We start from the raw sequence: 26,659 nt of genomic DNA, 5'->3' as shown, positions 1-26,659 counted from the left end.
CTGTAGCTACTCGTGTGTGTTTGCTGATTATTTTCCTATCCTGCTGAAGCACTTTCTAAGGAATTCATTGATCGAGGCGTTCGCTGCCGTTTGGTGCCGCGCTGCACCCGGGGCTCTTTAAGGCGACGGAGCTCCGCGTTCCCACCCGGATGGGCGGGAGCGTCCCCCGCTGCCATGGCAACGAGGCGGGCTGTTGGCCACGCCCCCTGGCGTTGCTATGGCAACGGGCGACGCGTCGGGCCGTGCCGGGAGGACGCGGTGATGCGGGAATGAATGGCAGCTGCGGCGGTGCGCGGCCGGGGGGGGCGGTTCGCGTGGTTCCCAACGACGAAATCTACCGGCAGCTCTTCGAGGACGAGGTAAAACACGTAGAAACGGGCAGTAGGTGGATGGGTTCGTTGTGCTGCTCTGCTGTTGTGTTTGCTTTGGTAGAAAAGAAGTGCAAGCCTGCGGTGAGAACGGCTGGGGCGTTCCGGAGTGCTGCCTGCAGCCGTGCACGAGGCACTGCTTCAATTCCCTTCATAGGGAGGAGAGATCGCTTTCAGACCGGGGGGGTAGGAAAAAACCTCCTGGATAAAACTTGATACGTATGCTTTAATTTATTTTGCTATTCTGTTCCACCGCCTTTCTTGTCTCTTAGCAATTAATTTGTCGTGATCCTTTGCTTAGTAGGTTTGGAGATGATTCCAACCCGTTTTGCTGTGGGTTTTTGCAGGCTCGTTGGGCGCGATCGCTGGGCACAGCAAGGAGTGGGCGGCTCTGTGTGCAGGAGGAGCCGGGCAGCACGGCTGCTGTGGGGCTGTGGCTGTGCAATGGGAAGAAGGGGACTGCAGGAGCAAAGCCGCTGCAGGGCAGGTAGAGAGCAGAAGCAGAAATTCCTGATTGCATGTCGGTGTGATTCTGTGGCTATGGGTGTAAAGTTGTAATGCTGGGAACCTCGTTTTTTGGTCACGGCAAGTCTACCTCCTTTCCCCCGGACGTGAAATGAGCGCACTGAGCTGCTGCCTTTTAAAACACAGATTCTCAGCTCATCCTTAAGGTTGGAAACTGCCACTAAGAGCATCTAGTCCAACCATCAGTCCATCAAATGTCTGCAATGATTTACACGTGCATGACTTTTCTTTTAAAGGCTCTTGGATGATTATTTTGTTGTTCAAAACCACCTGGCTGTAAGCCTGTTTGTATTCCTGATACCACCTGATACACGTAACTCTAGCAGAAATGCTAAGTCAGGGCTTGAAGCAGTGATTGAGCACCTGGTGGGAAGGCAGGGCCAACCCAGTGCAGCTCAGGTGTATTCAATGCACTGAGTGACCAGAAGTGCTGCAGCCAGGATCCACCCCTGCCCAGACCTCATTTAAGGGCTGGCAGTGGAGGTGGGGGTTTCTTACTGTAGATTCCTGCATACCTGAGGCCTTTTGAAAGTAAGCAGCTTCTTTTCTTTCTTTCCTTTATTTCTGTGCCCACTGCTGTTGCAGTGAATCCCCATTTGCTGCAGCCTGGAACCTTGCTGCTCTGCTGTCATTGCTGTGCTTTCCATCACATAACAGCAATACAGTAAAATATACTATTGAACTATACTTTGTGCTCCTTTAATGGTTTTAAATGACTATGCAATGATATCATTACTCTTAACTAGATTAGTTTCCCATATATTTGGGAACCATTTCCTTCAGTTTAGTCTACTTGAGCCTTGTATTAGTGGGGACTGGTACTTTGCAGTAGTAGTACTGTTCAGCTCTACTCTGAGCAATGTTCATAAGCAAGAAAGTAAATTAATACCTCCATCCTTTACGCCATAACCCTCGTGCTGAATAAGCACACCCTCATTCCCCAATTCTCCCAAGTAGAAGCGCAGCACCTTGACAGGGAGAGCGGGAGGCAGGTAAAAGCCATTTCCTTCCATTTGAGAAGCAATGCCATTAATTCTATGAGCCAATTCTTTGAAGCTAGAAGCTTTCATTCACTTCAATGTTACTTTGCCAGATAAGTGGAGTATGGTACTAATTACGAACCTGTGGTCTCACTTAGTACAAGGCGAGGCTCTATGTTCTGTTTCAGAGAAGCTACAGCATCTCAGGTGTCCTGGAAGAGTGAAGATGTCATTGCTGCTGAGGAAGTCAGAGCCCTACCTGATCTTGTTGGTAAAATCTTTTTCCCTTAATGTCAGAGTTTCATTTCGAGGAACCCCCATGTGTATAACATCTTGAGCTGGATAAGGTGTAACATTGAGTTCAGAAATGATCTGATGTGTTTTATAATGATTTGTACATAATTCTGGCAGTGAAGAATCCACGTGTAGGGCAGAAAAATAAGTGAAATTCTCAATCAATGCCAATTACTGTTCAGAAGGTAGTGATGATATAAGCAGATTTAACTTGGGGGAGCTGCCATTTTCCAGCATCACGCCAAATGGCAGAGCTCAGAGCTTTGATCTAGTAATTTATTGTTCCAAACAGCTCTAAGTTCCATCGTCCTCCTTTTCTTCTCAGAGGTTGCAGAGGAAAGCAGGCACGACCTCTTGGAGCTCATGTCAGAACGCCGGCGAAGCCGCCACGATGCAGCACTGACCTCAATGCACCACGAGCTTGCTTTTGTCTCCAGGGTGAGGCTGGGGTTGGCAGTGCAGATGGTCCGGAGCAGTAGGCAAAGCTGAGAGCCTGATGTTCAGGAGATGGGGACGACTTCTTTACTGTTTTCAGGAAATCGAGCCCTTTGTTTTGGAGCCTGGAAAACTGCTTTTGACAAAACTGATGGAATCTGATAGCAAAATGGAGGTTCTTCTTACAGAGATGGAGCTCAATGCCACTCCTGAAGGCTTCTCTATTGAGGTGAGGCAGTTCTTGCCACTGTCAGCTCTTCCGTTGTTGATTCCTGTTGTTCACAGTCTGCAGCACAGCAAAACACCTTGCTGCAGTTTTCTGATGTGAATGCATTTATTTTCATTTTTTCACTGAGATTGAAAGTAAATCCTTCTTGCAGGATTTGGAAGAACTGTGGACAACCATCCAGCAGGAATCCCTGACCAGAAAGGAGTGGATTCGGGAATGGGATGAAACCTTAAAGAAGGTGGAACAGAGCCGAGCTGATAAAGTGAGCTCAGATTTTCAGGAATTGCAGACACCAGAAAGAAATCAATCAAATAGTAACAAAACTGATTGATTTTTGGCTATTTTTATGAATTGGTACCTATTAATTTAGAATCAACATCTTAAGATTTACTTCTCAATCTGTCAACCAATTAAATTTATTTTGGGAAAAAAAAAAAACAGTTCTTATTAATATCATTGAAGTGTCAGTTCTCTAAGACAAGCTGTTCTACAGACTCTTTTGTGCCTTTTTGGTTCCTTTGTTGTACAGATAACAGATGTGCTGAGGAAGTATGCTGCAAAGCTGGAGGAAATTTCCTTCTTCTTGTCAGCTGATGTTCACAGGCTCATTAATGATGAGGCTATGGTAAGCTCTCCTTATTGGGAGACAGTTTTACCTGCAAGAAGACAGTGATCTGAAATCCCCCCCCAGAATTCAGTTCTTTTTTCTTCTCATTTTCAAAAGGAAATAATCACTTCTACCTGTTAATCCCTGCCATGTAGGAGAGGGGTTTCTATATTGCATGTCTCTTGTCATTTCAATTCTTCATCCTTAGTCTGACATTGAGCTGGCACTTTATTCCTGTCTTATACTGCTTTTACTCCCATCGTTTTTTTCGTACACAGATGATTAACAGAGCGTTGTTGGCGAATCAGAGGGCAATAGCCAAGCTGTTCTTTAATCTGATGAAATCAGAGATGAAAAGGGAATTATCGCTTCAATGGAAGTGGCGAGATAAAGTCAAGGACTGGAAGCTCGTCCAAAAGAACTGCATCATTCAGAGCTTCAGGTCTGAAGTTTGGCAGCAGGTCATATTTTGAAGCATGAATAGCATAAAGTGACCGGTGTTCTTTCATGTTTTCTCCAGGAAGTAGTATTTTAGTATTTTTCCCCAATAAAACTAAAAATTTAGTGTTCTTGTTTTCAACCGATACTCGTAAGACATATTTTGCGTTTGTGTTTCAAGCATTCAGTTTTTCCCAATACAAAATCACATCAGTGTGTTTCTTCCATCCTACAGAGAATTTATGGCAAAGGAAGAAATACAGAAACCCCAAACGGTGGAAACAGAGAAGGGAAATATGATGAATGGCCAGATTCTGCTTAATGAACAGAGGCTGGAATTGCTACAGCATCTTATGTATGACTGAAGAGAGTACAGTAGCAAAAGTAGAATTCTTGGTGTACTCAATGAGGGACTTGTGGTGGCAACCCTGCCTATGACTGGAAATGGAGCTGGATGGCCTCTAAGGGCCCTTCCAACCCAAGCCATCCTTGTTAGTCTTTGGTGTGCTGAATGTTCCTTGCTGCACCTCAATCTGCTGTTGTTCAATGCAACAGTAGGCAGGGCTTAAATCTTTTTCCATAAAGCTCTTTTTAATGGGAAAAAAAAAAATTATGTTTAGGTTTTCAGTGCACTTGTTGCACTACCAAGGGGCTGTCTAGGGTGAGAAATGCAGCAACACAAAAGTAAGCCTTACTGATGTATGAAGCTTAGCAGGAAGAGGTGGACGTGGATGGGTGTATATGGAAAAATGGATGATGCTGTCCAATTTCTGGGTGGGAGATTGATTTGTATAATGTGTGAAGAAATGAATGATGGAAGGAATCTCATACTGCTGCTTTTGAATTCTGTCCATTCTGACAAAAATAAGATGAGTTGGGTCTTCAAATGCTGCTTTTCTTTTGTAACGGATGCGGAAACAATGGGGGTTTAATTCCTTGTTGGTAAACAGAGGCCTTGAAAAACAGCATTCATCTTGTTTTATTTTTGATGCTGAAATGGCTGTAAATAAAGCAGAGTAGTCTGGTTATGCTGATTTATAGTGTTTATCCTTTAACAACTGACTGGGTTATCTCTGAAGAGATCTGATATATTGTTTCCTATTTTGATAGTGATCTGTTGCCTCCAAAGAGCACACAAGCTGAGATTGATGAGTGGTACAACTCCTTGATGGATTTAAACAGAAGTATAGGTATGTTGGGAAATCAGCAAACCAATCTGGAATCCAAGCAGTTCTTTGTTGTCTTTTTTTTTTCCCCCTGTCAGTAACAAGATGAATGCTTTGAAAGTATGTTTGCTGTGTTCTGTGAAATAGCAAAGTGTTGGCAATGCTCTGTTTTGCAGATGCCCACAATATGCAGTGTACAATGAAAATTCGTGCCCAATATGAGAGTGTCCAGCAAAAATGTTTGGCAGAAGCAGAGCTGTGCAAGGTCAGTACCACAGCGTTGTGACGTCTTGGAAGGGTTCTTGGTAACGGTATACAGTGTGTTGTTGCTGTGGGTTTGAGGATTGAGCTAAGAAGATAAATTAGATCCAACCAGTGCTTTATTCTGCTAGCATAGCTGCTGTCCGTTTCATTTCATGGTAGCATTACTACTTGAAATGCATAGAAGCAATAACAACTAGCAGTGATGAAGGAAGTGCTGTCCCATGTTTAGGTAGGGCTCAGGGTCAGAACTCTCAGCCTTATCCTCAATCTGTCTCATCTAGGGGGAAAAAATGTCACCCCTCAGCTCCGTTTCTCCCCATGTCTGAACTGGGTTGTTCTGCTTGCCTCTGGGATCTGGGAGGCTGAATCTTTGCTTCAAAACGTGTTGAATAAACTGGATGCTGAAGCTATAGGAAGTGCAAATCATTTTAGTCAGTGTTCATTTTCTTAAAGCCACGTGATATTGTGTTAGATTATATGTATGTCAATAACTTCATTTTTTTTGTTGCTGTTGTTCAGAATAACCTGTTGAATCTGAAGGTATGCACACAAAAAGAGGCTGAAGAAGTGGAGGCTTCTGACTTGCTTCTGTTGACTGAGAAACTGCAATGTCGCTTTGAAGAAGAACTGGAGCATCTGGTTGTATGTTTATTACATCTACTCTTATTCCTCATCAGGAGTAGTCTATTATTCATGTGCCATGGTCTGAAATGCAAGGATGGGCTCCTAAATTTCTTCCAGTCCTATCCTGAATGGTCCTATACACGATGGTGATTGCTCCTAAGATAAAAGATGGCGAAGTGCTTCTGGGGTTGTGCAGATCTTGGTGGTTCTGTGCTTTTTCGGTGCCAGAAGAATAAAGAGAAGGTTTGATGGCTCAGCTTCTAAAACTTAAGTCTGTATTCTTATCTATTTTACTTGGACTATATTTTCCTCTCAGAGTAGAAGAGACTCTGTTGAATGCTGATCACCTTTATCACATCATTTGTCCCCTTACTCTTGTATTTCACTTTCTTGCACACAGTTTCATGATAACTTAGGTGTATTTTTTTTAGAGAGGCTTTGAGGAGCTGGCTAAGCACAATGAGCAGAATTGCAGAGACCTGTACAGCTACTGTCAGGAGGCCAATGTTCTCTGGGACTTCCATCGGCTCAAACTGTCCCAGCAAGAGGGTGAACTGCAGAAGAAATTAAATGAATGCAAATGGAAACAGGATAAATCCACTCAGGTATAAGCATAAAAATAAGGATACAGTATGATGTAAAGAAAGGACTTAATGCAGAGAAGCCTTTGGAATTCAAAATGCCTGACATAAAAATGCAATAACTACTTTATACTGGATTTTTTACATGTTACTTTCATGCTATCAAATATGTTTTTGGCTTCGTTCCAGTAATTCAAAAAATTATTTTTGAAGCCTAAATAGTTATGAAGCATTTTTAGTAAGAACCCACTTTTACTGGGTTATTTTTATTGGTTTTAGATGATGGAAACTAAACTGGATATCATTTTGGATAAAATGAGAACGGCGAGCTCTGAAAAAAACCTGAAGAAATCTTTGGAGAATGCCCGTTCTTGTTTGGATGGCATCAGAGCTGGGTATGAATTTTGTAGTGCAAACTTAATCAGTGTTATGTGAAAGTTGGCCGTACAGTTTAGGCTGTGTTTGTGTTGTAGTATGATGGTGGAAATACACTGCCTGGTGCTTCTCATAAGGACATAAAATGAAACCATTTCCATATGGAGCAATGTTAAGGTGAACAATACCTATGTTTAAGAATCACATCAACGTAGGCCTATACAGCTCTACGTGCTGAAGATTTTACCCAAAGAAAGACTGAGCAGCTGGAGAGGATGCAGTCATATTTTCACACCCAGATGGTCTTTCCTCTTGGTCAGATCTGATATATGTTAGAAAGCCACGAGGGCCTGAGAGGCAGATCCGTGTGAACACACCCACACTGAAACTGCTTTTAAAGCTGTTGGTTCAGTACTCTTTATATCCAGTTAAGACCATTAACATCAACCAAGCAAACGCAAAATACCTTTCAACGTTAGTAAGAATATCATGAGAGGTGGTGGCTTTTGCTCACTGATGTGTTTATACTGAATTAATCCCTTACTAACAAGCCAGGATGTAATGTGTTCAGGTATAGTAGAATAATTGATCCCAGCCTTTATGCATTTATGCATTTATTACATTTTGATCAAAATGGATTTAAGGACATAGTAATCATATTTCACTTTATTTTAGTCCATATTTAAGTCTCTTAAAAGGCATCTTTGAATTTAACAGGTATGAGGCATCCAACAAAGTTCTCGTGGAGAAAGTCATGAGTTACCCAGAAGCCGTTTTGCAGGAATTGATTTCTTACAGTGAATCCCTCAGCCAATATTTTAATGTAAAAGAAATCTTCAAACAGGTATGAAGAAGACAAACTTGTTTTGAAGTCCTTTAGGCACATTATTTTTTTTAGACTATTGTAGCTTAATTAAATAGATCCACTTTGGCAAAGAATCTGCATCTCTTATAAGCAAGCCAGTCCTTACTTTAGAATTGTTTATCAACTGTTGTTGTTCTTTCTAGAACTTGGAAGGAAAGACAGACTCCACATTTCCAGGTCGAGGTAATTCCTTGATAGTACAAACAGGCCTTTTGCTTGCTTGTTTTTCATCTGCGTTTCTCTGGATTGTGGTCACTAAAACTCTGCTTTCACTGGAAATGATTAGGTGAGGTTTTGGATGCTGAAAATCAGGGGGAGCAGCAAACTGAGAGCATTGTGCAGGAAAATGAAGAAAAGCAAAAGGCTGAGAGCTGTCAACAACAGAATGAAGAAACAGATATTCCTGAGAACGAGGAGGTCTTTGCACAGGAAAGTGAAGAAGGGGAGGAACGAGAAGAAAAGAGTATTTTTCAAGGGAGTGATGAAGCAGGGGACATAGAACAGAGGATGAGCTTTTCACAAGTAAGCGAACAAGAGAATGAATGTATTTGAAAGTGATGGAAGGCTTTTGCAAACTCATAGCAAACAGAAGGTCATCTTCTTGCTGAAATCTCTTAAATTCCTTAGCATATATTTAATTTGTACATAGAGCATGTGTCCATGATTATTAAACAATATTTCTGCACCATAAGGATTTTCAATGTTGCTTCTAGGTGAAGGGCACAAAACAGTTCATAACCATTCCTTATTGTAGCAGAAATGCTAAGTCAGGGCTTGAAGCAGTGATTGAGCACCTGGTTGGAAGGCAGGACCAACCCAGTGCAGCTCAGGTGCATTCAATGCACTGAGTGACCAGAAGGGCTGCAGCCAGGATCCACCCCTGCCCAGACCTCATTTAAGGGCTGGCAGTGGAGGTGGGGGTTTCTTGCTATAGATTCCTGCATACCTGAGGCCTTTTGAAAGTAAGCAGCTTCTTTCCTTTATTTCTGTGCCCACTGCTGTTGCAGTGAATCCCCACTTGCTGCAGCCTGGGATCTTGCTGCTCTGCTGTTGTTGCTGCACTTTCCATCTCGTTACACTGCTTTTATCCTTGTAAAAACCTCTAGCAGCTTTAGCATGTGCGTCTGTCTTTCTTCCTGGTTATTCTTAACTTAAGCAGAATGATTTCAGATCTATTTGTATGTCAGTGTTACTTTTTCAGGTCTTTAGACCCATTAATTCCATTTATTACCATAACAAAAGCCTTTTAAAGCATTGGTTCTGCCTGTTCAAATTTACAAACGTTCTCTGTGTGAGTTTGTCCAAATTTGTGGTTAGAATGTTGTTCCTAATGTCCATAGGTTCCTGCTAGTGCACTGTTGATTATTCATTTAATATAGTATTGTTTGAGGCAGTGGATGATGATTCCCAGTTGTTTCCTAGGATACGTCCAACAGCAGCAGGGTGGAAATCTCTGAACTCACTGTTGAGACTTTTTCCACTTCTAGTGGAAACACCTACACTGTTCTTGGAGCTGAAGAGGCAGGGAAACCTGATGTCCTAGAGACATTTCTTACAAAATATGATGGAAAAGGATCACTTCCTATGTGCTTGGAACATGCACTTATCAAAGAAACGGTGTTTGTGGAGCTGAAGAAAAGGTTAGTAGGAAACTGTTCGTTTTCCCTTTAGGTAATAAAAACATCTCAGCTCTTTGGGAGGGATGTCAAAACAAGTATGCAAAAATTATCTGAATGTTTTGGTGTTGTTCCTTTTGTAATTGGTAAAAAGAAAATAAACTTTCAGCAGTGCTTTTCACACATGGCTCCTGGATGAACCACACAAGCATTTCCCTCTTGCAGAACATTCCTATGTTAGAGAAAATTCAGTGAGCGAACGGGAACAGTGACAGAGCATCTTAATAGCAAGTCAAGCTATTTCAGTATTACAGATATGTAAAATATAGAAGCGTATTGTTCATAGCAGTAGACAAAATGAGCAGTGCTAACATTGTGCAAGTGTTTGTGAGACCACATCTTCCCGTAGCCAGAGTTAATTTCTTACATTTAACAGGTATAGCACGTTTTTGTTTATTACTCAGTGTACCTCACTGTAGGAATGTATTTAAATCATAGGATTCGCCTCTCCTTCTTTGAACACTTGGAGAAGTGGTTTGCAGAGTCCTTATCCAATTCATGGGCCACTGTAGATGCCAAGAAAGAGGAGCTGAGTTCAGAACTTCAGCAGCATCTTCTCTCGTGTGAACTGAGGCGGGAGAATATAGAGACAAATATCTACAATGTCAGAGCTGGTACCTACCTCTTCACTCTGAACACTCTGTCTTCATCTGGGGATGATCATACAGGGGGGGGAAAAAAAAAAGAACAAGTGCTGGGAGAGACAAAATGCTGGGGGTGACTTCTGAGTACAGGAGGTGGAGGAATTACCTGTGTGAAATACCACTGTGCAGCCACAGATTGGTCACTAATGAGAAATCTTGTGTGAGGAGCATCAAGGATTCGGGGGGGAAAGTGATTTAAGGCAGGTTTGTTGGTCTTTAGCCAACTGTGAAGAAGCCTTTTTGAGGAGGACAGGAAAATAGATAGCATACATAAAGCAACAACAAGAGAAAAGTCAAAGAGTTGAGTCTACTTTATTAGTAGCTTTAAGCTCCTCTGAGGTCCAGTTTTTGTTTCACTGATGCTTCTGGTAATGGTGGTCATGGCAGTCCATACCAAACAGAATAATGACCGTATTGTAAGTCGTCTTTTCTCATCAGCTGAACTGTTACTTCATGAAAAGCACCTGGAATGCCACTGCGATGAGGTGGAAGAAGCTCTGAAGAAGGAGAGAGCTGAATTCCTCAGATTTTGTGATCAGCAGAATGACAGCATCCAAAACTTGGACTCTCGGATCCGTGACATGGAATCAGCATTCCTCAGGGCTCCTGTGGCTGAGAGGTTAGTGTGCCAGCAGCAGAGCTGGTCTGTCTGCTCATGGCATTGTTCTGAGCCCCTTCTGTCTGTCATGGAAATAGAAATGATTTTTGTTCCCTTTCTCTCTGAACGGATTACTTTTTTCATATACTTTTGAAAGGACACCAGTCTTAAAGTAGATTACGTGTTTGATTTATTTAGACTTTATCCAGCTTACTGAATCTGCTAAGCAATAGGCTAGTTGGTTTTGAAGGATGCTCTGTAACTGCACCAGCTGCTTGCTGGTGTGTGCTGAGTGTTATCAAAACCACTACCATTGGGTAAGTTGTTTTCAGAACAGCAAAATACTTCTGTGTTCTCAGATCTTATTAATGTCATAAAGCCAGCAGTCTCCAAACCATAATGCTTGCTCCTCTTTCTATGTGTTTTCTCTGCCTTCTCCTGTTCTCTGTAGGTTAGCTTCCTCCAGCAGCAGTGTGTGCCCAGAGCTCCTTCATTACTTGGATGTCATCCGAGTTTCCCTGAGGAGTTATCGGAACTATCTGGAGGAAAATTTGGGAAAATTAAGAGACTCAAATGTGGATTTTCTCAAAGGCTGCAGGTATAGAGATATTGCTGGAGGAATGTTGAGTAAGTTATCTGTATCTGGGTGCCATCGCTTGTTCTATTGGCCGAGCAGTAAAACTAAGGTTTCTTTGTTACTCACCTGGTTATCTGTATGTTCCTCTAAAGAACATTAGTTGCTAAGCCACAGTTGTTATGCTCTTTTCATCACATCTGTCTTGATGTCTGTGCAGTAGGACAGCTCAGCTACCATTAAAAAAAAAAAAAGAAAACTTCTCCAAAAGAGAGCAATGCATTGGCACAGGCTGCCCAGGAAGGTGGTGGGGTCGGTATCCCTGGAGGTGTTCCAGAGCCACGGAGATGCTGTACTGAGGGATGTGGTCAATGTGGAAATACTGATGGTAGACAGACAGTTGGACTGGAGGATCTTGGAGGTCTTTTCCAGCCTTGATGGTTTTATGATGAGTGATGGCTATCCTTTTGCTGGCTGCTTTCAGGTTATTCGTGGAGGGAGGCAATTTTTCCCCTGAGGAGGTGCAGTCTTTCAGTAAGCGCCTTCAGAAAGAAAGCAAACGTATTGACTCTTTTGAGAGGTTAATTGTGGCTGATATGGAGAAAATGGAATCGAGATGCTTGGAGCAGGTCTGTGCAGTGCTTCACTCTTTCGAATTATGGCTTGTATTGGCATATATAATGGGATTTATAACCACCCTGGATTGGAGCTTTAAAACTGTTCTGGTTAATTCTATGTGACAAATATGTGATGGAAGAAAAGAAGTAGAAATGGTAACTTCTGTTACTTAAGCTGGAAACAACAACAAAAAAAAAGTGTACACAAATGAGTTTGTCCCTTATTTCTGGGATTTTTTTAAAGGCTACTGAAATTATCAACCAGGCTGAAACAAGGCTCCAATGTCTCTTTACGAATCGAGTCTTTATGGAGAAGATCCGACAGCTTCTGACAAATCTACGGGTGCAAATCAAATCCGAGGTACAAGCAGAAACATCAAAGTTCTGTTTGAATGAATTTTAATCGTTCCTCTTTTGTTCAATTGAAGAGATTTCAGACTGACTTCAGAGCAAACTGACCACGAGTAACTTCTTGTGTCAATTCAAAACTGATTTTTGTCATTAACCTCTGAAACCGTGGCCTTCCTGCAGCTGTACTGGAATGCTGTAGCCTTGCAGCCATGAAGCTTGTTGGTTTTGGTGCTAGTGACTGAGTCTCTTACTAGCAAGTCTTGTGCTTTCAAAGATTCTGTAAATCCTGTGAATGAGATTCTCCTTCACCAATATCTGCTTCTGTTCCAGGTAGCAAATTCCAATTTGCAGGCAGAAGCATTAAAATCCTGCCTGGAGAAGCTCCATGCTTTTGCTCACCCCGCAGCAGATAAAGAAGTAAGTTCTAAACAGATGAAATAAGATTACTCTGACCACATTTTATCTCAGGCCAGCTCTGTATCTGTTCTCCTATTTACAATACAATCTCATTGCTTCTGATGCAATAAATGCCATCTGTATTGCTGTATCTTTCAGGCTTTGACTTCTGAAGAGTTGTATGACTTTATCAAAGTAGTGCTGAAAGAACTGAAGGCAAGGAGCCGGTACCTTGATTGCCTGCTAGTGGACACAACAGGACCATATGATAATGTAGGATAATACTTGTTCCCTCCCTTTTAGTTAATGTTGAGTGATATTTTAATGTGCATCTATTTTAAAAGCTTTTCAGAATCTTTGAGAGTACGTATTTAGATGGTGCTTACGATGGTTGTGAGGATCTACTCATAACCACTTCTCAGTGTCACAGAGCCGTACAGCTGTAACAACATTTCTCCTGGAGTTACAGAAGTCTTTCTTCCAGCCTGTCAAGCAAAACAGCATTAGTTTGGAATATCTATTTTATAGCCAGTAACTACACGTATTGCTGACACTAGCTGCCTGCCACAACTGACGTGGTTTCATTTTGTGCCCAATTCAGGAGCACTTTGCCCCTCCTGCAGCTGAGGTTACGTTACAAGGTCCCATTGCTGCTGCCATTCGAGCGGAGCACAAACTGATGATGATGGGGCTGGATCCTGACAGATTTCCTTTGTTAAATCCAAGCAGAATGGGAAAATCTGCAATTGATGATTTAGCAGTAAGCGTTATTAAAAACTTACTCGAGTAAGTACTTGTTTGCCTCATTATGTTTTCCTGTTCCTGTCTTTATTTACATTTACCTTGCTAAATATATCTCATCTCTTCACGAGGCCTCTGATAGCAATAAGAACAATTTAATGCACAACTATGCAATTATTTACTCCAGGAAGGCACTCTCATTTACACTGTTGGCTGTAAATGTGACCCCGTGAGTCGAACCCCATCTCAGCAACTGGTCTGCACTGAACACTTGGTTGGAGAAGGGAGCTTGTAGCCAGGTATTCCAAAGCCAATTAGCTCTTCCTTTTGTTCCAGAATTCAGCCTTCCAGGAGAAAATCTTCAGGCCGAAATCAGGACAGCAGGGTTTCATTGGAACCAGGTGTGCTTGAAGTTCTCTTAATTTATTACATTCATCTCAGTTGTAGTTCATAGCACGTTAGGGAGCAGGTCGAGCTGTTCCAGGCCAGTGGCTTACGTGTGAGCCTTGACAGGGCTGTGCATCCTCACTGTTACCTTAGCTGTCTTTACTTTGCACTACAGTGTTGTTTTGGCTCTTAACCAATGATAGGTGCAGAATAAGATGAGGTGGGCTTTTCTTTGGTTTTTTAATGAGGTACCTATATTTGTTAGAGCAAAAGTTGTGGAAGAAAGCTGGCATTTATACTTTGCTCTTTCTTCTTATTAAATACAAAGCAACTCTTACCACACAGAGGAAGAATTCTCACTTAAATGTATCTGATGAAGGCCCCCGGAGCTCTGCTGATTACAAGCACGCAACTTGGAGCACCAAGAAGCCAGCTACTAAAAAAAAGTCATCAAGAGGAAGGTGAGATGTGGCATAGTCATGTATTCTGCCTGTTTTTGGAGAAATTCTTCATTGTTATTTGTGTTAGCCCTTCTGCTAGTGCTTCTCGTTTGGGATCTTGTGGTTTATGTCCTCGTGATCAGACTTTGGGTCTGATCATTTCAGATTCATTTCAGACTTTGGGTGGAAAAGTGCTTTACTCCTGTTTATCGGCTGCTGATCTGTATTATGAAATTGTTGAAACACAGACTAATCCCTCTTAAGCCAACGTGGCTTCATTTCTAGCTCAGCATCTGAATGGTGCATCTTGAGCTAGATGAAATTGAAGAAATGAGTGAGTCTAATGGTGAGAGCAACAAAAGTTCTGAAAAGCCATTGAGGAGATAGCCATCATCAATAGTTTCCATGTAATACTAGTTCTAGAGTTACGTTTTCTCAATTTTTCTTTAATTTCATATCCATCACATCACCAACCACAAACAAGCGGAGAAACAAAGACTTTATAGACCAATATTTTCCTTGCCTTCTCAGCATGCAGAAACACACCAAATCCGTTCTCAGTGACAAGAGATTCCAGATATTTGGGGAGATGCCTCCTGAATCGAAGTAAGTTGTGTGTATCTTCAGAAAGAAATCCATCACCTCAGGGGGGTGTGATGTGTTCTTGGGCTCACTATTACATTTGCACAAATGAATTAGGAACAAACCATTTCAGAGATGATTTTTAAGTGGTTCCATTCCCCTACTCTGTTAGAACTGACTGATTGATCTTTATACAGTATGGTTGTCTTTTTCATTATTATTTTTGTTCATTTGCAGTACTTTTAAAGGGATTGTTATGAAAATTCTCTGGATGGGTAATAACAGCTTGCTCTGTCTCGCTGAGGTAAGAGAAGTGTTTCTCCATCACTTTTGCTGCTGTAGGTGTAACGTGTCAGCTGAATGATATGGTTATATCATAATGTTTGGATGGCCATCCAAAAACTGCTTGCTTCATCAGGCCATCTAATTCTTAACAATCCTTGATGCAGAGTGTTTTTAATGATTAAGTATTTCAGAACCTCAGGTGGTGGTTTAATATATGGGGGGGACATGAAAACCAACACCTGGTTGTGTAGCAGCACATCTGTAAAGCCAGATAGGAAATAGAATAAAAGCACAGACAGAGAAAGATAACTGGTATCAAATAAGAGAGAGGTCGACAGCCTTCTGTATCCCTGCTACTGCTATGTGTGTAGATATGACTTGTTTGTATGTGTTATCAGCATCTTTTCTGTCTTATCTTGGACTCCTGAAGGAGTTCTACCACAAAGAGAAGCATCAAATCACAATGCCTGAAGATTTGCCAGAAACATTTGAACATTGTGCAGAAGTAATCAGACAGACTCTGCTGTCGTATCAAAGTCAGATAGACGATTACTACAATTCCTGCCTTAAAGGTAAATTAATTCAGCCAAGACTTTTAATTTCACTGAAAATTGCAACGAATCAAGAATAAAATAGATAAGTGGAAAAACTGTTTATTTTATTTGGCCAATAACATCTTTAATGTATTATCTGCAATATAGAATGTGAGGAAAGAGCCATTGACTAAGCTGATAGATCTGTACAAGGTCAAGTTTTTTAGCAAGTGTGTTTCTGTAGTCATGGGGCTCAGGAAAAGGAATGTTAGGGACAGAATTTAAGGGAGGAAATTCCTACATGTTTGACCACTGCAGTGTACATTCACCTCAGCTGAATTTTCTTTGCTTGCAAGAATTTTGGGATCAGTTGAAGTCATTTGAAGAGGAACTCCCTTACGTCTCCCAGTTGGCAGTTGATGGTCTTTTAAAGGAACACGAACAGAAGCTCAGCTATGCCACCAGTAACATTCAGCACTCCTTCAATCAGCAGCTGGAGGACTGGAAGAGCGTGAAGGTATGTGTCATGGATGCACTGGAATGCTTCCAGTCTAAGCAATGCTGAAAGCATCAGGATTGTCCATTGTTTCAAACTCTTTAGGATCTGTAATGCTGTATGAGTCATGTTAGCATGCTTTTATATGAAGTGACTGGTTTTACGACTTTCTCACTATGACTCCACTGTGCACCTTCTTTATAGAAAATACTTCTTACATGTTTGCCTGCAGGCTGCACACGAGAATGAATTATGTCCCTCTCTGGGACATCCAGACAACTTGCTGCAGCTGGAGGCTTTGTGCCAACGGGAATCAAAAGAGCAAAAGGACCACGTTGATGCTATTCACCTCCACACACGGATGCTTCAGGTAAGCATAAAGCCAGTGCTTAATATCAGCTTGATAGATGTTGCATTTGCAAAAGAGGGTAGCTCTTGGATATGTTTTTCTCCTGTGCCAACAGTAAAGTGGAAAATGTTTTCAGTTTTATGCAGTGCTGTTCACACAATATCTTTAAGTTGTGTTCTGGCAGCATTTGATTGATATATGCATTAATGCATGCATGCATGCACAAGTGCACATAGCCCATCGTCTGTATCGTTCATTGGACGTACTGAGGAGGGGTGGCTCATCTCTCAGTGATGGAACAGTTGCTGATGAGTTTATCTGCAGTAACAGTGATGTTCTCTGGTTATACTTGCAGAGGACAGGCCTGGAAGGCTTGCTTTCTGTGTGCATTTCATTAGGGCAGTTGGTGTTTGTGCAAACACACACGTACCATTTCTAGAGCAGTATCTGAAAGCCCCTCTGCTCAAAGTACATGAATTCCATAAAATGGCCTCTGCTTTGAATGGAAAGGTTATGTTTACAAATTTTTTTTACCTATTTTGATGTTTAACCCAAATATACAACTACATGGCAACCACACACAGCACTCTGTAGGCTTTTATGCTTTACCTGAGGTCATCAGAGTGTTTAGAGCACTGCATAAGGCACTTCCAGATCCTTTTCTGTGCCATTTGCAGCCCTATTCTGTTATCTGCAGCTGTTGCAAAGCATCATGGTTGGAGAGGAGCATAGTTCTTAGGGAGCTAAACTAAAAAGAGAAGAGATTGAGTTATCGGAGGAACTCCTCTCAGTGGTATCCAATGTCCCAACAGGACTGTGCTGCTGAGTGCACCCAGAACTTCATTTTGGCTCTGGCTGCCTTCACAGAAAAGCTGCTGCTGGAATTAGATGAAAGCATTACTATTGATGACATACAAGCACCAAGTAAGTAATGATGGAATTTCTTGTTCACACGTGATTGCACATGCAGAACCATTTCTTGAAAGTGATGAGCATCACATGGAGTTACTTGAAAGCAACAGCATGACTGCCTCTGTTCAGTTCCTCCTCAGTATATCTTATATCATCTTCCAGAAACTGAAACTCTGAAGGAGAAGACGTCCATGTTAATTGATCGTAAACAAGCTGGTCTTCCTCTACAGACCCATAGGGCTGAGCAGTTGGCTGAACGTGGGAGGAGGTAATATTGGATCATACTGGACACAGTTGTATTCCATTTCTCTTCCCTAGGCTGACATCAGGTGTTCTCCTCATTGTTTTTTTTTTTTTTTTTTTTTTTTTTTTTCTCCAATGATTAAAATTGCTTGGTTGTTTTGCTTTGCCACTATTTATCACTTGCCCATATATGAATCTGTGGAATACTGTGTGTTTTCCCTCAGAAAATATGAATTCTGTTTACTGTGCAGAGCTCTTGGTTGCTCTCTTCTATTCCAACTGCCTCTCCTCTGGATATTTTTGTTGTTGTTGTTTATTTGTTTTGTTTCTTTAAGGACCTGGCCAGGAATACCCATGACCAAGCTTATGGGCGATTCAGACTGCATTACGGTCAGAGAAACTGCATCAGTTACAACAGCAAAGACTACACTGGGCCACATAGCAGCAGTGGAAGCAAGGGATGCTGTATATAAGGTTGATCAGTGGAAAAAGGCTCTTATGGGGTGTGTCTGGATGGGATGTTTGTTACTCCTGTGGGTTTGTATAGATATGGATAAACTTTATTATACAGAGCAATTTCAGACCTTGAAGCAGTATTCTCCATGCATAAAAATCCATTCTTATGTCTGCATGCAATCATTTAGGCATTCTATGATTCTAGGATCTGATGGTGGGTCAGGACTTGGGTTTTTAGGATTTCTACCAGTTTTAACCTTAATTGTTGTTCTTTGTACAGAAATACATATGTAAACTTGAGGAGCAGTTAGCCCAGATCAAGGAAGAAAATTCCTCTCAGCTGGTAACAATTCGGCGTTGGGAAAATTGGTGGAAGCAGTCCATCCAAAAAATTAAGCAACTGTATACATGAGATCAGTCAACTCTTGCTCAAGTCCTTGTGTTCTATCAATAAATACCCCCTTTAACATAAAAAAAAAAAAAAAAAAAATCCCATGCTGCATCTTTACTGGAGTAATTGGGGAATGTAGGTAAATAGTTCATATGTGCCTTTTCTGCTGTCATAGTTTGGCCTGGTTTCTGCAATAAAGGGGTGAAGGAATGTTTTCCCAAGATGAGAAAAACAGCGACAATGAGCTGAAGGAAAACCTAAAACTTTGTTTACTAAATATATTAGCTATAATAGCTACTATACTTGGTATATAGCTACTATATTTGGTAAACTAAGTTTTCTGTGGGTCCCTTTGCCCTGTTGTCATGGAAACCAGGCCAAACTGTGACAATTCTGGCACATTGCCTGGGATGCAAATCCAGGGCTCGTGCGTAGCAGGCAATAACTTTACCACTGAACAACCTCGACGTGATTTGGAATACTGATGAAAAACCATGACATCATGACATCAGCCCATTCCATTCTAAGAAGAATTAAATCACAGCAGTTAGAAAGGACATCTGGAGATCATCAAGTCCAACCCTCTAAGAACAATAGTGATCATCACTTTATGAAGGCTAAAAGGAAGTTTTTGTTGAATACAGGGTAATTCTGTACTGCACGCTGTGGAATTGCTGACATATTACTGGTTGTTGTCATGGATCTCAATTCCCGTACCCAATCCACTTTAATGCCCTGGTGATAAGCCCAGTCAGCTTGCTGCCTGTTACCTCCTTGCCCCTCCCAGCCAGCTGTAGCCCATCCAATGTCACCCGCGCCCGTCTCTTGAAGGTGCATCCATGCCCATAGTGCACAAACCATGAGTGTGACACCATGACCACACTTGTGCCCACGTCACTCCCAGCACAGCCCTCAGGGCTGTTGGTCGCTATGTTGTTCAAAGTGCTGCTCCCTTCTGCTGCCCATTAGGGAAGAAAATGCTCCGCCTCACACGGATGTTACGCACTGCTCTGCTCCAGAATGCTGTCATCCCTGTTGGCAGCAGAGCCATTCCCACAGCTCCTGGCACCAAGCTTGCTGCTCTCAGCTCGCATCAGAAATTCCTCTAATGATTTCCAGGAAGGCATTGGGATCTTTAGTCTGCCTGTCTGCTGTAACCACGTTGATCTGGTAAGCATTTGCTGGCAAGTTGGTTAATGTTTAAGCATGAGTTCCCTGGCTGCAGCCGGAAGTGTGAGAGCAAGCTGTCACAAGTAGCGTGTTTCAGGAAGTTCCTCTTAAGGGAAAAATCAGTTAAAACCACCAATTCCCCCTCCCACCCACACCCTAACGGGGCGGCTCTTCCCCATCCAGCCCTGGCTGTGCCAATCGCTCAGCAACCTGATGGTCCCTCCTTGCTCTGCTGTGATCAAAGCTGAAGGGAGAAAGAAAGCTGTGCAAACTCAGTTCTGTGATTTACGTGTGGCTTACCCAGCATCTCTGCTTCAGAAATCGTCATTGTGGCACACTGCATTGTGGCAGTTTTGAATGTTGCCCTGCTCGTGTCTATTAGTGCATCAGTTTTGAAAACATGTAGAGCTCAGTTTTGTAGATCACCTGATGTAAACAATGTTGAATCCTGATGTTTCAAGCTTAGTGCTTCTGGACTCCTTTTAACCTGAGCTTCCCATTTATACCTTAGCAGCGCTGTATGCTGTTAAAGGCTGAATGCAGCGTATGCTACACTAGTGAGTAAAGAAGTTGAGCAGTTAATTACTTATCACAACCTATGCCAGATTCTGAGAACATCTTGGGAAGCACCAGGAATATATTTTTCAGTGCTGCTGTCTTAAAATGTTTCTTTGCTATTGCCTACAGGGTTGCGGTTGGGAATTGGAAAGTGCACTACCTCCCATATTACCTTCCTTGCCCTGAAATCTTGTAAGTCTCCCATTTTGTATGTAACAAGTATCATAGATCACTGCTACAAGACCTGGATTTTGCTGACAGTACACCTGGTTGTTAACAAGTGCTCTCTTATCTTTTATTTTATGCAATAATGAATCTATGATTAGTGTTTTTCAAATAAAACGATGGTGGTACAGCCCTTCCTGTTCAATCTGCTTCCCCTCCAGACCAACCCTGTGTTTGTTCAGCGTGAACAAAGGTCTTGATCTCATTTGTTGTATCATCACAGAGTTGGGTTTGTTATCAGGGTGTGATCACACACACACACCTGTACACACATGATCTTGCTGTACTTTGGGATGTGTGTATCCCAGGTTGCTGGATGGAGCTCTGTATGTCAGAGGTGTGAGATGAAGGGTCACACAAGGAGTTCAAACAGTCGTTAAAAAATATTGTCTCATAGGTTACTAATTTCTCTGCCTGCTGTTTTGAATGTGATATATTTCGAGTAGCTCAGACACCTGGGAAACAGGAACAAACGTGTAGGGAATGAACATGTACATGACCAGAACTGGCAGCCCCAACAACTGTGTGCTTTTCTGGTTTTTGACCACTGCACTGATAAATTCATAAACTCAAAGGGCTGCCATCCTCTCCCCATCCCTGTTCTCTTCTGTGCTCAGCTGTGATTTGCCTGGCAGCCCTTTAAGATGTGCACAGGCAATGCCCAATTGTTTATATCAGTGTGCACAGCAACTAGAGTGAAAACTGAGAGAACTGTCTGTACACCAGCAGGTCCTAAAGTTAAACCTGTGTCCTGTTAAAATAAAAGCATCACAGACCCTTCATTTTCCCATTATGCAGCTCCAAGGAACTCCAGTATTTGGAAGAGAAGCCAGTCCAGCTTTTCCCACAGTAAGTAATAGTTTTTTATTTCCCGTTGTGTATTTTTGTGTATTATTCATTGGATATTTCTTCCTTTTTACAGATTATTTTATCAGCAACCAAGAGTGCTGGCTCCAAAGTAAGCTTCTTCATTTGCTGTTTGTTTCTTGATCCTGCATGTTACAGAGCTGCTGGCTTTGGTTTGGGTGCTTTGTGGCTCTCAAAGATCTGCTATTGGGAAGAGACTGACTGCTCTGACAACAGGCACTGGCACAGGCTGCCCAGGGGAATGGTGCATTTCTGTCCCCAGAGGTGTTTGAAGGATGGAGAGGTGTGCTACTTGGGGACATAGCTTAGTGGCAGTGCTGGTGGTCTGTGGGTGGTTAGATTGGGCGATCTTAGAGGTTTTCCCCAACCTTAACGGTTCTGAAGTCCTCCTCACTTGTCCCACGAGGAGCCCAGCTGTGTGGGTATGCCTGCAGCTGCCCATGATGCTCTAAGATTGAGCTCAGTCACTGCGTGTTTCCTTCTATACCAAGTGTATTTTCCTAACTAATACATTAGCACAGTCAGCCTATCTATGTATTGCTGCCAGGGACACTGAGACGAGAAACAAATCTGACTGTTCTCTAACTACTCTAACTTCTGGAACTTCACTGTAGCTTTAACCAGCTGTGAGTGAGCTCTGAATCCATTTCAGGACAAAACCAAGCAGGTGCCTTGTATGACCTTCAGCAACACTTTCAGCCAACCTGCTGGATCTTACCCTGGAACAAATTACAGGCACTCCTGCAGACAAGTCTGGTTGGGAAGCAGTCAGAGCAGTGAGCTTGAACAGACAGGGAGGGTTTTGGGCAGCAGCAGCAAGACGTGGCTTAGGCAGTGCTCCTGTCAGCTCATGTTTGTCAGTTCTCCTTCGGGCCAGCTCCCATGGCCTGACTCTTATCTCCAGCAGCTCTGCTTCGTTAGCTGTTGTTAATAAGCACACCCCGTAGGGAGGCTTTACCTGGCTGTTGTGATGAGCTGTGCTGTGGCTGAATGTTTCATGCCTCCAAACTGGAATAAATAAATGTGCACAATCAGGCAATGTGTGTTGGAGTAAGTGAGGAGAGAGCAGCGTAGCTCTGAGTGCTTCCTAATAGGGGGTGTCTGGGTGCACTAAGTGGGTGCACACCTTCATCTTGTAATCGTGTGTGTTACTAGAGGAGAGAGTTTGGTCTCTCTTTAGCTGCCATTGCCTCGGGAGCATGACAGGTGGGAGACTGCTCTGGCCTCAAAATGTGACCCTTCACCATGTGGCCATCACCAACTTCGTTAGCAGAGTGGCACAGATTGTGGCCCAGGGGAATGTGAACAGGCGAGGGGAAGGCTGATATTGTAAATAACATTCTGCTTAAAAAGTCAAAGAGGTGGGTAAGAAGCCCTGAAATGAAGGAAGGAATGGAAATAGTATTGCATAACAGTCACTGGGTACAGTCAGGCTCTGCTGTGTGTACATTCAACACTTCCACTTCCCCCACTCAGAAGATCAAGGATTTTTTGTAGCTATTACATGTTTGAATGCCAGTTCATATAAAGAATCTTAAATTCTTTCTGAATATGTTAAAGCTATATATAAATAGTGGGGAAAAACAACTGTCATGCCATAAGCTGTGTTTTAATAATTCCACAGCCATGGAGTATAGTTCTATAATGATTTATATATTAGTACTTGCATTTTAATCCACTTGTAGCCATGTGCACCAGAGTGATAACAAATGTGCATAGCTTCCCATTCTGTGAATCCTGAGGTCATTAAACTCCCCTCAGCAGATAAGTCCTGTAGGCTTAAATGAGATTTTGGTGTGTCGTCACTTTTTTTTTTTTTTTTTAACTAATTCCATAGTAGACAGTGCTGAATTTCAACCCAGGAACAGAAATTCCATGCTGTATGGCATTAAGAGCATGGGGAAAGAGATCTGAACACAACACTACCCATAAGAAGTCTCTCCAGTGTATCTTCCCCATTGGCTTGAAACCAAAGGTCGTGTTTTGTTAACATTCCCCTTTTTTCAGGCGTCAGGATGTGCTAACAGTCACACCATGGTTGGCCCCCATCATTTGGGAAGGCACCTTCAGCCCTGAGATCCTGGACAGTGTCTACATGCCACTGAATCTCACCATAGGGGTGACAGCCTTTGCCATTGGAAAGTAAGTGAACCATCTGGGGGGACCCAGTTCTTGGCTGCTTGTGGAAAGGTACTTTGGGCTCTTCTTGTCCTCAGCAGAGCTGAAGTCTCTGTTCCAATCTGCAGCAAGTTTTTATGTCTATGTAGAATGACTCCATAGAATGGTTTGTGTTGGAAGGACCTCAAGGATCATGAAGCTCCAACCCCCCTGCCACAGGCAGGGCCTCAAATCTCTATATTTAATACTAGAACAGGCTGCCCAGGGCCCCATCCAAACTAGCCTTGAACCCTGAACCCATCCAACCTGACCTATGTGCTGTGTTCATAATCATACAAGCCTGTAAAATAACCTCGGCACTCAAGATATTTGCAGAAATTAGAGATGTAGAGAGGTGGTTGGTTGGTCAAAGTGGGAACAATGGACTTGTTTCTTTTTCTCCACCCCTCTTCACTGTATATATAACATATGCATCCCTGCAGCAGTACCTAGTAACACTCTTGTCTTCGTTCACTGAAGTACCCTCATGATCCTCCATGCAGCCCCATGTTTGTCTGCACAGATACACGAGGTTTGTGGGCCGCTTCCTGGAGTCAGCAGAGATGCACTTCATGAAAGGCTATCGAGTGAACTACTACATCTTCACTGACAACCCTGAGATGATCCCCGATGTCCAGCTGCAACCTGGTCGAAGATTTGATGTTGTGCACATCAAGAAATACTCCAGCTGGCAAGAGATCTCCATGCGCAGGATGGAGGCCATAAACCTACACATAGCAGAGAGGAGCCATCGGGAGGTGGACTACCTCTTCTGTCTGGATATTGACATGGTGTTCCACAATGCCTGGGGGGCTGAGACCCTCAGTGACATTGTAGCAGCCATGCACCCTGGTTATTTCAATGTCCCTCGAAGCCAGTTCCCATATGAGAGGAGGAGCTCTTCAGCAGCCTACATCCCTGAGGGAGAAGGGGACTTCTACTATGGAGGAGCTGTGTTTGGAGGGCTGGTCAAGAAGGTCTATGAGTTCACCAAGACTTGCCACTTGACTATCCTGGCAGACAAAGCCAATGGGATCATGGCAGCCTGGCAGGAAGAAAGCCATCTCAACAGGCACTTTCTCTCCCATAAACCCTCCAAGGTGCTCTCTCCAGAATATATATGGGATGATAGGAAGCCAAAGCCCCCTGAAATTTTCCTCATACGCTTTTCAACAGTAGATAAGAGCTACCAGGAGGTAAGAAATTGACCTCTTGATCCTCGCAGAGAGATGTCCTCCAACCTGCTGAATGTTAGCTCCCAGAGAAGGTGTCCCACTGTGGGTAGTTTCTCTGGAGAGTGAGAGCCTTAAAGCATTTTAGAAGCAGCAGCTAAAGTGGAAGCGAGAAATGAAAGGTTTCTACGTTCCTAATCATTGTAAATACAAGTGTAGCTCTGAGAGTTGAAGTAGACCAGAAGGTATACAAAGGGTGTGCTGTCAAGTAGAAGGCTGTCCTCATAGCAAGGCTGCAAATCTGTTGTTTGCGTGTTTTCCTGAAGCTTTGCAGAAACTTAGGCAGGATCAAAACAGGCTTTGGCATCCCTATGGAAAAAGGAAAATGCAGATAAAGACCTTTCCACTTAAAAAATACTTCAATCACCCTGCTTTTTAGAAAATTATTATTAATTTTCACATACTGTAGTTCAAACACTTGGTAAGGATCAGCTTGCCCTCAGTGTGAGTTATCCCTGATTAGTGTGCAGCAGTCACGGACCTTTCTCAGCAGTGAGATGCAGGAATTCCTAACAGACCAGCAGTGCCATTTCACATAGCACTTACCTTCCACTTTGTTTCGGGCACCCAAGTTCAGACTGAACTGGCACAGTTCAGACCCAGGGAGCGTTGTGGGTTTGTTCCAATCACAGATGTGCTTTTCACCTTCTTGCCAGCTCACGCGTCTCTGGGGCTCATATAATCTTTTCCATGGTGTGAGAGGTCCACATGCTTACTCTCTGCTTCAGTCCTCTCCAAATTTTCTGAGCTCTGTAAAACAAATGGGCCAGAAGCTGTTGGAGCTGACAGGGAGAGCTGGAGCATTTCATACAGACAGGGTGGCTTCACTCCATAGAGTATCTGTATGGTAGGCTGGGGTTAACCCTTTCTTTGCATGAACGTGATGAGAAGCTGACCCACACTGCAGCCTTCCAAGCCTGCGAGTTCCTGGGACAAACAGGGTGGGGAGGGTGTCCAAACACAGGGGAACAGCTGTGCCTCGCCAGCAGCAGCTGCAAAATGGTTCGTCAGCTGTGGTTAAGCTGTGGTTACATGGTGGAGGTCTGTGTGTTTCCTCCCTGCTACATTCCCTGTGAGCTCCTGAGGAGTGCTGCCAGTGGGCACTGCGGGTCTGTGCCAGCCTCACTTGCTAGGAATATCTTTATCCCAGTATTTCCAAGGACGTGCCATAACCAGGATTGTTACTGACCATCTTCTAGTTCTAAAACAATTGTGTCCAAAGCCCACACCTCTGACTCTAGGGTCTCATTATGTCACTGGCTACATATGGGCATATGAAGCCCTTTGCAAGCCAGAAGGAGCTGTCTGGTTCGATCTTCTGCACAGGGCTAGCCAGATAATTTTATCTCCTGCTGTCAGTATCAATGTCATAATACAGAGCTGAGCTGTGCTACATCTCTTAGAAGAGAATTCAGGCCCGACACAAACATCAAGTGATACAGAAGCCACAAAGCCATGGTCAGCTCCTCCTGTGCCTTAATTCTGCTCCAAGTCAGGCTCTCTTTTTGGCCGTTGGACTTTCTTCTGCCATGCTAGATTATTCAGATTCACGTCACAGTTCTGTTCACCTGGGTTGTGATTGGAAGCAGTGCCCAGAGAGCACCCATGTCTTTGGGGAGCAGGAGAGTGTGGCTGCAGGAGGATGCTGCACTCCCCATTGCGGCATTGGAGATGCTTTCTCAATCAGCATGTCTGTAATTAATGAAAGCCCGGACTTCTGCCATCACCTCCTGCTGATTAATCCTCTTCCCCCAGCACCAGACTTTGCTTCTCGCCTTTGTGTTGTGCAGCCTGAGACCCAGGGACTGCAGGGAGTTCCACAGGGCTCACTTTCTGGTCTTAATTTTTCACCAGTGCTCACAGGGAAACTGGGGCACACAGTATGGTATGCTGTGTATGGGGGCTGCAACAAGGGGACAATACTGTGTCTCATGACCTTATATCAAGGGAATTTAGGCTTGGAAACATGCTTGCTGTACTGCATAGAAAGTGAATCAGCCCATGCAAATAAATTATCAGCCACGTTTA

General features: G+C 43.1%; 1 protein-coding gene across 13 annotated transcripts; it reads left to right on the top strand.

The window, feature by feature from the left end:
- The first annotated feature begins 183 nt into the window (after window positions 1-183).
- Window positions 184-26,659, top strand: GBGT1 (globoside alpha-1,3-N-acetylgalactosaminyltransferase 1 (FORS blood group)). Of its 13 annotated transcripts, none has more exons than XM_085239309.1 (42): window positions 184-359; window positions 716-855; window positions 2,062-2,144; window positions 2,493-2,605; window positions 2,703-2,831; window positions 2,983-3,093; window positions 3,361-3,456; window positions 3,717-3,880; window positions 4,112-4,231; window positions 4,987-5,066; window positions 5,219-5,307; window positions 5,826-5,948; window positions 6,362-6,535; window positions 6,791-6,906; window positions 7,604-7,730; window positions 7,895-7,928; window positions 8,038-8,273; window positions 9,174-9,391; window positions 9,866-10,041; window positions 10,510-10,690; window positions 11,121-11,267; window positions 11,728-11,872; window positions 12,105-12,221; window positions 12,542-12,628; window positions 12,767-12,880; window positions 13,209-13,393; window positions 13,685-13,749; window positions 14,064-14,196; window positions 14,707-14,781; window positions 14,995-15,061; window positions 15,473-15,614; window positions 15,932-16,092; window positions 16,304-16,441; window positions 17,233-17,344; window positions 17,495-17,600; window positions 17,911-18,078; window positions 19,392-19,592; window positions 20,280-20,342; window positions 21,174-21,224; window positions 21,298-21,333; window positions 23,250-23,384; window positions 23,923-26,659. In XM_085239309.1, exons 1-42 carry the CDS (start codon window positions 270-272, stop codon window positions 24,605-24,607), a joined length of 5,733 nt encoding a protein of 1,910 aa, XP_085095435.1. In that variant the 5' UTR covers window positions 184-269; the 3' UTR covers window positions 24,608-26,659. The 13 variants fall into 13 exon arrangements, 11 of the variants coding, with proteins under 11 accessions (XP_085095435.1, XP_085095434.1, XP_085095437.1 ...); XM_085239308.1 differs by having other exon boundaries at window positions 7,895-7,934; XR_014887281.1 differs by having other exon boundaries at window positions 185-359; window positions 7,895-7,934; window positions 17,911-18,049; window positions 23,923-24,002.

This window comes from Meleagris gallopavo, chromosome 19, assembly GCF_905368555.1.
Source record: "Meleagris gallopavo chromosome 19, MGAL_WU_HG_1.1, whole genome shotgun sequence".
NCBI lineage: Eukaryota > Metazoa > Chordata > Aves > Galliformes > Phasianidae > Meleagris > Meleagris gallopavo.
This window is presented reverse-complemented; position numbering and strand designations above follow the sequence as displayed.